The sequence below is a fragment of the Callospermophilus lateralis genome, chromosome 1 (assembly GCF_048772815.1).
Source record: "Callospermophilus lateralis isolate mCalLat2 chromosome 1, mCalLat2.hap1, whole genome shotgun sequence".
NCBI classification, from domain to species: Eukaryota; Metazoa; Chordata; class Mammalia; order Rodentia; family Sciuridae; genus Callospermophilus; species Callospermophilus lateralis.
In genome coordinates, this window is record NC_135305.1 from 212,509,190 (window position 1) to 212,522,375 (window position 13,186).

The 13,186-nt window shown below is 41.4% G+C and overlaps 1 protein-coding gene and 2 pseudogenes across 1 annotated transcript in view; 2 read left to right on the top strand and 1 right to left on the bottom strand.

The window, feature by feature from the left end:
• Positions 1–1,434: 1,434 nt before the first annotated feature.
• On the top strand, positions 1,435–2,354 carry LOC143410201 (olfactory receptor 7A10-like; annotated as a pseudogene).
• Positions 2,355–10,581: 8,227 nt separating this feature from the next.
• Positions 10,582–11,753, top strand: LOC143399993 (uncharacterized; annotated as a pseudogene).
• A 505-nt stretch (positions 11,754–12,258) lies between these two features.
• The window catches only part of LOC143400037 (adhesion G protein-coupled receptor E2-like), a 33,515-nt gene continuing 32,587 nt past the window's right edge, over positions 12,259–13,186 (bottom strand). The window contains exon 18 of the mRNA XM_077110238.1: positions 12,259–12,387. Coding sequence (XP_076966353.1) covers positions 12,259–12,387 — 129 coding nt within the window. The remainder of the gene's footprint in view (positions 12,388–13,186) is intronic.

A 13,186-nucleotide genomic window follows, 5' to 3' on the forward strand; every position in this document is an offset into this window, starting at 1 on the left:
TGGAAACAAAAAGAAAATCCATAAAGTCATTGCATTAAATTAAAAAAACTATATTATACCAAAATTACTAGCACTGTCACTGGTTTTCTAGAAGTTCTTAGTTTTTTTTAAGCTTTACTTCCTATACTCTGCATCTTGAGAAGCTCATACACCCTTCATACAAATCCAGGAATAGGCTCCCATGCACATTCCACATGCCCTCTGTTTAGTGCTGAGGTCTTTTCTAGCTTTTCCCCTCTTTCCCTTTCTCTCAAAGATGCCTACTGAGGCCTTCAAATCAACTAAGATGCACTTTACATATTTCAGAGAATGCACAGTATTTCACCATGGGGCTGTGATACCCATGCTTTTGGTAGTCTTTCTTATTTTTTTAATCATTGATTTACTATTACATCAGTGCTGCAAAAATATTTTGCTATGTTTAGTTTCAAAGTGGTTCTCAGTCACAAATGATATTTATGCTACAGGGGACATTGAGCAGTGTCCAGACACATTTTCTGCTGTCAAAAAGCAAGGGGTCATAACTATGTTATTTGAAATGTTCACATACACTGGACTTCATTTCTGGTTCATTCAACCAGGGATAACTGAGTGTTTATCACCTGCAAGTTGTCATGGGAACAGTATCAGTTATATTTTAGTGTGAAATGTCTTGATCAATTTAATTTTTATTTTTTTAATGTGATATTTTCTGCATGTGTATAATATGATTTTCAGTTCTTTAATTTTCTTTTTTATTTTAGTTTGGAAAACCATGAAAAAGATGCCCCAGAGTGGGGTGTTCATTAGTGTAGAGTGCCTACATGAACAAAAATGCATGAAATTACACCTAGCATATCTCTCTCTCTCTCTCTTAAAAAGCACCTCCTGTTTACTTTTTCCGGTGGTATGTTCTTTTGTTTTCTTGGGCTCCTTGAACTTATGTTTATGATATATCTTGATTTCTTTTTTGAATAGCATTGTTAAGGTATAATTAATACTCAAAGGACCACATGCATTTAAAATGTACAATATGAGATGCATATGAAAATAGAAATATGCATATGCAAATATAGACCATTTCCCCAGCAAAAAGAAAAAAACAGACCTGTGATTTTTGTATCTACATATGCTCTTTTTACATCATTGGGATGTAGGAGCTTTTGTTGTTGAGGCCTGGACAGTGCCTGGAATGTGGCAGCACTCCCCAAGTGCTCTTCCATGGTAAGAAGTCATTTCTACTTAAACAGGTTCTCCATGAGCTCTTGGGGAGAAGACTTAGAGTGAGATAGGAATTCCTAAACAGTAATGGTACCAGGGAAGCCCCAGGATAACGAGACCCAGAAACAAGAGAAAAAAATTTTTTCTTTATTGGAAAATAAAAATTGTAACACTTAATTTTATCTGTAGTGTCCATATGTGTGAAGAATAGTCATTTATTTATGACACCCCGTCATGGAACCAGGAAACAATACAAGAATTTCAGAATTCCTTCTGCTGGGATTTTCATAGAACCCAGAACTGCAGTCCCTCATCTTTGGGATTTTCCTGTCCATGTACCTGGTCACTGTGCTGGGAAACCTACTCATCATCCTGGCCTCCATCTCAGACTCCCACCTGCACACACCCATGTACTTCTTCCTCTCCAACCTGTCCTTTGTGGACATCTGCTTCACCTCCACCACCATCCCCAAGATGCTGGTGAACATCCAGACACAGAGCAAGGCCATTATCTACGCAGGATGCATCACCCAGATGTGCTTTTTCTTCATTTTTGTAGAGTTGGACAACTTCCTCCTGACTGTGATGGCCTATGATAGGTATGTGGCCATCTGCCACCCACTGCAGTACATAAATCCTAGGCTCTGTGGATTTCTGGTTCTGGTGTGCTGGATCCTGAGTGTCTTGCATGTCTTGTTGCAAAGCTTAATGGTTTTGAGACTCTCCTTCTGCAAAGACATAAACATCCCCCACTTTTTCTGTGAACTTAAGCAGGTGGTTCAACTTGCCTGCTCTGAAACCTTTCTTAATGATTTGGTGAGGTATCTTGTAACTGTGTTGCTGGGAGGTCGCCCCATCACTGGCATCCTGTACTATACTCCATGATCATGTCTTCTATCCGTGCAATCTCATCAGCTCAGGGCAGGTACAAAGCATTCTCCACCTGTGCGTCTCACCTCTCTGTGGTCTCCTTATTTTATGGCACAGGCTTTGGTGTGTACCTCAGTTCTGCTGCAGCCCAGAGCTTACCCTCCAGTGCAACAGCCTCTGTGATGTACACTGTGGTCACCCCCATGCTGAACCCTTTCATCTACAGTCTGAGGAATAAGGATGTGAAGGGAGTCCTGTTAAGGCTCTCTGGAGGGCAATTATGAAAGACTCTTGTCCTGGGGTTCAGGAGCACAGCCCAGGACTGCAGGCAGCAAAGCCTCAGAGCCAGAGTTGTGGATCTTTGATCTGATTGTGAATGTGACACCCTTTCATTCAGTTTACCTCCTGGAGGTCACATGACTCTGGTTTTGACCTCTGTGCAATGTAACCAGCTCTCTTTGCTCAGCTTCTTGTTTTCTCTGACAGGCAACAGGTTTTGCACTTTGTCCGCTCACCTTTTCTTCCAAACAGGAATCATTTATGTCATAGAGAGACAAAGTTTCTTACAAATGATTTCTTCCCACCTGACATATCTTGTATTGATTTAGGATCTTTTCTGTTTCATTCTTAAAATAGTCATGTCAACCGCAGCACTGGGCACCTGAGAACAATTTTGCAATTTGCACTTGTGCAAAATCTGAGGCCACAGTTTCTCTGTTTTGCATTATTGTTCCTGTGTATGTCAGCATTTTAACTACTTTTCTTGAACATTTGTCTTTAGTATGCTAATGTATTTTGTTACAAGTTATTAAGGTCTTAAAATTCAACAGTAAATGGATAAAGAAAATATGGTATATATGTGTGTGTGTGTATATATATATATATATGATGGAGTTTATTCAGCCACAAAGAGAAATTAAATTATGGACTTTGCTGGTAAGTGGTTGGACCTGGAGAACATAGTTCTAAATGAAACAAGCCAGGCTCAGAACATCAAGGGTCAAACATTCTCTCTCAAATGTGGAAGCTAGAGAGAAATGAGGAATAAAAAGGAAATATCATTAAACTAGAAGGGAGAACAGTGGCGTCAAGGAAGGAGCTGGAGGTGAAGGCAGGAGGGATGGGGAAAGGGGGGACTGCAGAATGAAATAAACCCAAGTGTGTCACGTACACAAATGGACACACTGCAGCGAGTTCCAGCTTCATGATTATGTATAAGATGCCAACTAAAAACACGATCAATAAATAGATAAAGACCAGTGGAGTTCAGGAAGGGGAATAGTGGAGGGAGGAGAGCAGGGAAAGGGAAGTCCTGGGGACTGATTTGCAGCATATTATATTCTGTGTGCATGAGTATGTCAAAATGAGCACCACTGTAATATATATATCACTCTAATGTATTAATATAATGTATAACTATAATGTATGAATAAATCACTAAAAATGGGAAAGAATAATTTATTTTTTAATGTAACATATTCAAAGTTTCTTTGGGTTAGTTTATAGACATCTTGAGGAGATAATTATTCTGCCTAGTAAAATGTCTTTTTCAGAATTACATTAGCTGTCATTCAAGAGCCCTTGGATGGAATTATTGGCTGGAAATGGTGGTGCACACCTTTTTTCCTAGTGACTTGGAGGCTGATGCTGGACGGTGGCAGTTTTGAGGCCATCCTGGGCAAGTTAGGGAGACCCTGGCTCAAAATAAATAAATAAATGAATAAATAGATAAATACATGGTAAAGTCGTGTAGCCCACTGATAGGTCACTTCTGGCTTCACTCTCCAGTAATACAAGAGAATATATAATAATAACAGAAAAAAGGAATCATTACAGTCTCTAGAGTGAGTGGATGCATTTCCTTTCAGAATAACATACAAAGACAATTTGGGAGGAGAGGATGTAAAACTAGTCATACCAGACTCCACAGAGCTTCACAATCTTGCTACTCCAAGTTAGGTCCATGGACCGGGACCTTCAGAACCAGGATTACTCTGGACCTTTTTTCTGTTATTATTATATATTCTCTTGAAGTGACCTATCAGTGAGCTACACGACTTTACCATGTATTTATTTACCATGTATTGCTGAAATACAGAGTTTCAGGAGACCCAGAACCCCAAAATTTGCACTGGAATTCACATCCCTGTTAATTCTTCTACATAATGAAGTTGGTTGAGAATTCATTTTGATCACCTTCTCACTACTGACATTTTGGGGCAATGTCGTTATTTGTTTTGGGAGCTATCCTGGTTGGTTAGTACACCCTCACACATTGCCAGTATCCCTAAGAGAAAAATATATGTAGTTAGTTGAATTCAAGATGCCCATATTTTGAGAAGTGGAAGCAATATGTCAGAATTGAAATGAAGGTCCCATCTCTCATTAATGTAATAACACGTCATCCCAGTTTCTGCAGTGGAGATGGAGTTCACAATAGTGTCACCACACAAAGTAGACTTCATGGAATAGAGTTTAGTAAACATGAAATTGCCAGTTCTCATCAGGTGCTAATCTCGGGTTATGGTGCAAAGTAAAGAACTAAGTTCATTTGTTCTTAATAAATATTTCAAAAAAGGGCTGAATAGGAGCTCTTAAAGTATGTTAAAACTACAAATTTTGTATCTTTGTGGTTGTACATGATGTGGAATTACCCTGGTTGTGTATTCAAATACAAGGACAGGAAATTTATTTCCAATTAATTCTACTGTCCTTCCTACTCCCCTCTCCCTCCTTTCCTTTCATTACACTTTGTCTAATCCAGTGGACTTCCATTCTTCCCCTCCCCACCACCAACCACAAAATAGGATCCTAATTAGAATAAATTATACTCCATGAATGTATAATATGCCAAAATACATTCTACTGTCATGTATGTCTAAGAAGAACAAATAAAATAAAAATGTAAAAAACCTATAAATTTCCTGATTCTTTGGGAAAGGACCATGAAGGCAAGAAGTTTAATGTCCAAGGCCTTTACCATGGGAACATAATGCTCACCCTTGGTAAAGAGGGCATGATTATTTTCTGGGGGTATTCCAGGAGGCTGGACCTCTGGAAGGCAGCAGATGAATCCATGGAGGAACAATAAAAAGAAGGTTTACTGGACTATAAATGGGTCTCCTGGGAACAGAGAATCAGCAGGAAGAATTTCTTGTCTTTCTAGGCCAGTGTCCCTCAGGAGAACAAGAGGGAAATTAGCCTAATGAGCAGATATAGGAGCTTTGGCTGTCTGCTCTGATGTGGTCCCTCAGTGCACAGCCCTGTGCTGGACAGGACGTGGTGGTGTCCTTTGAGGTCTTCAGTCTTCCCAGGAGCCTAGCACTCAACTCCTTCCTGCTGTGTTTTCTGGGGACAGAGCTTCAGTTACCATCAAGCCCACCCAGGCAGGACCTTGAACTTCCACAGAGAAACCTTCCTCCCAGAGCTGGTCTCCAGGTGAGTCTGAGAGCTCAGTGGACACTGAAGGAGAGCAGCAGAGAGAATGGAGCCCACGATACTTTAGCTGAGGTCCGTGGAGAGCCAGGCTGAGCTAGCCCAGAGCAGGGCTGCTGTGGCCACTTGCTATCCTGATGGATGATTTATTCACAGGCTGCATTGATTCATAACACTTAGCTGAGAAGTGAATGTTGCACTAACACAGGGCTCTCTGCTGACCATGAAATGGAGCTAACAGAGGCTGAAGAGAAGATGGGAGGGAGGTGTCCAGAGCTTCCAGAGAAAGAACAGAGACCCAAGAATCTTTGCAGTGAAGGGAGTAGAGGAACAGGCTTCAACTGTGGAGGTACAAGAAGTCACATTAGGGCTTTTTAAAAATGTGTTTGCTTACAATAATACTATGTTTGTGTATTGTTGGCAAGGATCCATATTAAGGATCTTACAAGCATTATCTTGCAATAGAAGTTCATGGAAACACTTCTGATTGTATTGTCTTTCCCTTTGATATTCACATGGTAAAGCATTATGTCACAGCTGAGTATAGATGTGCCTAAGAGTCTTACTTTGCAATATCTGTGAGGCTGCACATTTGTGGGGGTTGGTAGCCAGTTACCTATGTATTACAAACTGTCTCCCTGGAGGCGCAGGTGCATTTTTCCAATTTTCTTATGCATTCTTATAAAGTATTGGAGTGCCCCCACCCCCAAATCCCTGATTGCCTTTTAGTTTATTTGTTTCAGGTATGTATAGAGATATTTGTGGGGAATGTGTGAAAATTTATGAACTTTGTGTAGTTCAATTTGTCAGTTGGATTATGTTCCCACTTTATTTCTGAAAGAACCCAGGAATTGGTATTCTTTACTTGTGAGTTCTTGCTTCACAGTTCTTGTGCATCTCTGGTGCTGGTGAGTCGTGTTTTTTGTGTATTTCCAACCTGTTTTCACATTTCTGTTGTTGCTTGTTGTGACCCTTAGCTTTTTGTGATCAGGTACATTTCCCAGAGAGGCGTTGGCTTCAGCCCTCCCTGGGAAGGCATTCGAGCTTCCTTCCCATTTGATTAAAGCTTGTCCCATCTATATTGTGTGTATTAGGATACACTTACCTTTATATAAAACCAATTCAGAATTTCAGTATTGTTACTACTGTGCATTGTAGAGGATTTCCTTCATATTTTAATATTTATTACTTTTTGGCTGTTTATTCTTGATTTAGGAACCCGGGTTGATATTATTAAATCATTAATATTTCATATTTTTTCTTTTTGATTTCCATTCAATTTTGTTTCAATCAGTGTGAGCTGTATGCTTGTACTGAAAAGTGACATGAGTCCCATTAATATGAACAATGAGTATATACAAATAAAAATGAAAAAAATTAACAAATTAAATAGTGAAAAATAGAATGTGTGCTCAGTAGAGGGGAGGAAGTATGGAGGAGAGTCAGGAGGAGGTTGTTGGTGGGCACCAACACACACTTACATAAGAGCCACAAATCCTGATGTTCACAGGACAGTGACTACAGCTCATCATATTCTGTATTTTTATAGCCATAATTTTATATTTATGAGAAAAACATAAAATTACTTCAAAACCGTAGACCATCTTTTAATCATATATTCTTATAAAGAATTAGAAGAGAGAAATTAGAAGTTTCCCAGCACTGCAAATTGATAAATATTGAAGAAGGAGGAAGTGCTAATTATTCTGATTTGAACATTGCACATTGAATACCTAGACTGATTTCTCACACTGTACTCTGTCCAGGTATTGTGTATCAATTGTAGAGAGCATGGCTAGCATACACAGGCCTTGGGCTTGAGATCCAGCCCTACCAAAGAAAACAAAAACCAAAACATAATGAATAAATTTGATGTCTGGGTATTAAATAAACTTTTAAAATAGAAATAAAACTCATAATCTCATGCCTTATACAAAAAAGCACTATACTTATCTACTTCTATCTATGCTGCCATTCTCTGTTCTACAGATTCTCAGGCTATTTTAAAGCTTTTCTTTCTATATTATGCATACACACATGCTCTTATACTTTTATGCAAACACATGAGTACAATCCTATGCACATTATAAATGTTCTCTGCATTGGCACAGTATTCTTTTCTAGTTTATCCTCCCTAACCTTCTCACTCCATAATTCCTGTGGACTTCCTGCAGACAACTAACTCCATGCAGTTTAAGTATTTCATAGGATACACAGTATTTCATAATGGTATTGTGCTACTCCTACTTTCTATGCCTTTCTTATACGTTCTCATTAATTCACTATTATATCAATGTTGCAAGAATATGTTGCTATTGTTAAGTTCAAACAAGTGCTTCTCAGCCAGTGTTGAGTTGATCTATGTTCTATGACCATCACACTGGCCTATCTGAGTCCCAGTGCCCTGCCTTGAGGTTGGCACATATGCACACACATCACACTGTCATCCCTGTGGCCTCTGACCTTCACACCACACTGTTAGACTCCTAGTGTATATAATGCAAGCTGGCCAGATCAAATTATCTTTCTCCTAATGTAGAAATGGCAGCCAGAATGTTCATTTTGTAAGCCTCCCCTGGACAAATAAACACAGGGAAAATGCTGTTACATTTTGCTAGATTATACCCTGCATTTAAAGAAACACACATATGGAGAAAGATGTCAATAGACAGGAAAGTAGTGGGATGAAATGGACACGGGGTGGGAGGGGTGAGGTAATCAGCTCAGGGTCCCTGAGAGACCAACAGGAGGAAACTGCTCCCTTGGTTCCAGCAGCATTCCAGCCCGGTCTGTCTCCTGGGTGCCCAGCAAAATAAGAAAGGAGCAGAAATAAACACATCCAAAGTCAAAAATAGAGATGTCTTTATGGTTTCAAAGTGATAAAGAAATTATCCAAAGATAAAAGGACAAAGGAATTAACTAACAATTCACAAAAGGTTCCATAAAAGTACAACAGAATCTTGTCATGGTGTTATATGAAAGAGAACCTCTTGTTTTTCCTGTGCCTCTTCCATGTGTCCTTGACCAGTTGGTTTTGACCTGGTGGCTGAGGAGTCCTCTTCCTCACTTCTCTCATGTGCCATCTTTGTGTCTTTGTTATTTTTCAGGTTTGGATGTTAATTTTTTTTTAAACAAAGCCCACAGGTGCCCTCTGGCCCTGGTTCTGGCCTTCAGCCAACCAGCAGAAGTCTCCCCAACCGTTCTCCACAAACCCATGCACATGTCATGACCCTCCTGTCCTTTGCTCCCTTTTCATTGATGGGGGCATTGTGTTATAGCACATTTTGCTCTCTGTTGTCAGTCTATGACCTGATAAACCAGATATAGGTGAGCAGAGACTTCATCTGCTTTGTTCACCTTTGTATTTTCCCAAAGGTAAAGAAGTCTATCTGCAATTACTAGAGAAAAATATAAGAAAGCAGTAAGTTAGGAAATTAAAAAAAATGCAAGGAGAATGCATCCATGATCCATAGAATTACTTCAAGCAACGGAGTTCAACAAATTGAACAGAGGTCTGGGAGATCCAGAGGCAGACAGACCAGTCAGATGTCCTCATGATGCTTCCAGTGGCCTCCCCATGGAGGCAAATATTTGTCCTCTGCTTTGTCTCTCCATGATTAAATGCTTCCAGGATTCTCAAGTATGTCTCTGACCTGGTCCTGGTTTTGGGACCAGGGATCCCCCTGTCCTTTATGTTCCAGTGAGGAGGCTGGGATTCTGTTCATTAGTGAAAGACCTTAGCTGTGTCCCTCAGGATTCAGGCATGAATTTCTAGAACCTCAAGGACTTTGGGATGTCAGTCTACATCTGGGTTATGGTAGGGCATGGTCATCCCACACTGGGCATCTTCTTTCCCACAAGCAAGAGATGAACTAGGCAAACCCAGTACGTTGTCCCACTGTAAGTAAAGAGAGGAGCTGTGGAGCCCTGAGAGAGGAGTCTTCCCAGAGACCTGTTTAGGTGAGTTCAGGCAGACCTGGTGAGCCCCAGCTCTAGGAGGCAAAAGGGGCATAAGAGTTGTAAATTGTCTACAGGGGACATTCTCAGTGCCTTGAATGAGAGGGATGTTAGGTTGAGCTCCTTTAGAAAATCAACCTTTTCTTTTTGATCTTTAATACTTTCCTCTGATTTGATAGAAATATTTGTCCCTCCTCCTCTTCATATTTACTATTTTTATGCATGTATTTTATCCGTACCTCCCACTGTACATTCTTGCTAATATTTCCCTTCAATGTCAGTCCCAGTCTTCATGGAATCTTTTCTCAGCAAATTGTCCATGATTCTTATCCCTTGTTCTGTGATTACGTAACTCTGCACATAGTCAAATGACTTCAGTAAACTTTCTTGGCTCTCTGATACATTCTTCATCTTTGCAATAGTCTTCCTATGTTTGGGATCAGTATTGAAAAAATCCACACTAGCCTTATTATGCTTTTTGGTTATCTTGATCCCAGAGTTTCTTTCTCTACTTTTAATTCTTTTGCTCCCTGATTCATTTCAGAACCTCAACTTTAACCCCAGAATCAATTCCCAGCCAAGATATTTCTGTGGGGATTTTCCCATTGCCACAAAACAGATAAGATTCACAAGGGGTTACTCTTGGATCTCTATAGTAGGACAAGTCTGTGGTTGCCATAGGGTAGAAAAGCTGCCAAAGAGCTGAGAGAGAGATTGGTGGCAAAGGGTGCTTACCCAGGAGAAAGTAGTTTTTTTTTTTAAGTCAGTGAATGTCATAAGTTGGAGAAAACTTTAAATGTAGATTAAGACTTGTGTCTTGGTGCCAGGGTGTAAATGATAGCACATGGACTTAGCATTTGAAAGACCCTGGGCTCCATCCCCAGCACTGGAAAGAAACTCTTGTATCTTCACAGAGTGTCCTTCAGTAATCATTTTCACATATTTCATGCAGGTATTGGGTGTTCAAAACTTAATTTTTCTTAAACAATTCAAAAAACCTCTGATCTAAGAAGCTCCGGGAAAGTAATGAAGAGAACTCTGGTGGAGAGTGTCCACCCTGTGCCTCTCAAGGGAACTCTGAGTAGATGTAGGACTGACTTTCTCCTGAATTCAGCTTCCATGGGAACACGATCTCTGAGTGTGATAAAGCTTTGTCTTCACATTTTCCTTAACCGACAGGAGCAACCACATCCTGGAGAAGATCTCTATAAATATAATGAGCCAGGGAAACCCTTTAATAGTATAGACCACTTTTTCAGTACCAGGCAATTCCTTCTGGAGAGATTCCCCCCATGAATGTCAAGAGAGCAGGAAGTCCTTCTTCCAGAACAGTCACCTAATCACACCTGAAAAAATCCACATCATGGATAAGACTTATGCATGTGACCAGTGTGAAAAGTCCTTCCGCTACAGCTCTGACTTTCTCAGGCATGAGAAGACTCATACTGCATAGAAATTCTTCCAGTGCCAAGAATGTGGACAGGCCTTCAAGTATTCCTCAAATCTGCGGAGACACCTGAGAACTCACACAGGAGAGAAGCCCTTTGAATGCAGTCAGTGTGGGAAAACCTTCACCAGGAACTTCAACCTGATTCTGCACCAGAGAAACCACACAGGAGAGAAGCCCTATGCATGCAAGGACTGTGGGAAAGCCTTCAACCAGCCCTCTTGTCTCCGGAGCTACATGAGAACTCACACTGGAGAGAAGCCCTTCGCGTGCAGCCAGTGTGGGAAAGCCTTCAGGGAACACTCGTCATTGAAGACGCATCTGCGGACCCACACCAGACAGAAACCCTATGAGTGCACCCAGTGTGGGAAGCCCTTCAGGACCAGCACACACCTGAATGTGCACAAGAGAATCCACACGGGGGAGAAGCTGTATGAGTGTGCGACCTGCAGTAAGGTCTTGGGTCGTCTGTCCACCCTCAAGAGTCACATGGGGACTCAAAAGGGATAGAAGCTCTACCAGTGCCAGGAGTGTGGACGAGCCTTTAGTGAACCCTCATCCCTCAGGAAACACGTGAGGACTCACAGCGGCAAGAAGCCCTATGCGTGCCAGGAGTGTGGGCGAGCCTTCGGCCAGTCTTCACACCTCATTGAGAACCCACACCTCGGGGAGACCCTACCAATGCAATCAGTGTGAGAAAGCCTTCAGGCACAGCTCCTCACTTGGCATGCACAAAAGGACCCACAGTGGCAGAGAGAACATCAGGAAAGGTGGCTTGCCTTTGTCAGCATCTCACTCCTACTGCAGCCCCTTGTCAGTTAGCTGTGGGTTTGTAGAAGTGTAAACATTTGGGTTGTTCTCAGAATATTTGTTAGCATGTGTCTCATGTTTTCACATCCAGCAGATGAAACTAGCCCTGGCCTGTTTATTTCTTGTTACATGAAAATAATGCTTTCTTACTAACATAACACATTGTTCATGAGGAAAGAATAGGAGAGAATGGGGGTGCTTTTATTTATTTAACTTGAGTAGAAATCCCTAACTGACGCAAACAGCATGTCCGTTTATATAAACACTTCATGGTGGTTGAAATCAATGTATTAAGTTCTACATTAGCCCACTGGATCAAGCATATTATTTGTGTAAACACACACTTAAAAATATTGCTTTCTGATCGGTCATTTACTGAGAGAGGTATGTTGTACTCCCCACCATGGTGATGGAGAACTGAATAGTTACATCAGTTTTTAAGTGCATGTGTATATTTTGAAGCAATGGAATTAAAGAAAGTTTTTCACATTTTGTGCATTTCTAGTGAACCATTACTTTTATAAACTGGCCATTTTCCCCTAAGGGTGGCCATTCAGCCTTGCATCCTGTGACAGCCACTTGCCCTTAGAGCTTGCTGTTAATAGACTGCAGCCTTTGCCGGAGGCGCTGCGGCTCTTGGTCTCCTCAGCGATGCCTTGAGGTGGGTCCTGTGTTCACCCCCACCAAACGTGGAAGCAGGAGCTCAGCAAGATGAGGGGGGAGTACTTGAGGCCACTGGGTAAGGGACGGGGAGTGATTTTCTCTATGGTGCTCTGACTCAGCATGGTGTCCATTTGTGTGTCTTCTCACTGTGTTCTTTTATGTTTTATAATACTGTTATTTGAGGGATGATTTACACCAAAGTTCATAAATCTTAGTGTGAACCTTGATGAGTTTTATGTGTGTCTACACTGACTACTACCCCATCAAAAAGTCAATACTTCGTCACTGCAGAAGTCTCCCTTGGACTCCACCCCAGTCTGTAAACCCTGTCCCCCGAGGTCACCACTGCTCTGAGTTCTACCACCATAAGTTTTCACCTCCTGTTCATGGAAATTGAATCATACACAGCCCTCTTCAGTTGTTTTTTCCACTGTATGTATCCTGTACTCACGTGGCACCCCTCAATACCATGTCAGTGAGGTTGATCCACTTTGCGTGGTAACAGTGGCTGGTGCTGCCTTTGAGGGGCTTGAACTCTTCTGTCAACAGCGCTTCTCCTGGGCCTGTGCAGCTGTGAACTGCCTCAGCGTCTCTGCCTCCATATCGTGTCCACCCCCTTTGCTGCCCTGACCACTGATGAGACTGTTTCTGCTCCACTCTGCATATAGGTGAGTCCATCTTTTGAGGAATGTTTCCCCCAAACTAGCAGCACAAATCTGATTTGTCTGAACCCTCCCTAATCTCTCTCTTCCCCCTTCAAGGCTGATGATACCAAGATTAGGATAATGAAGACATTTTCAGGAT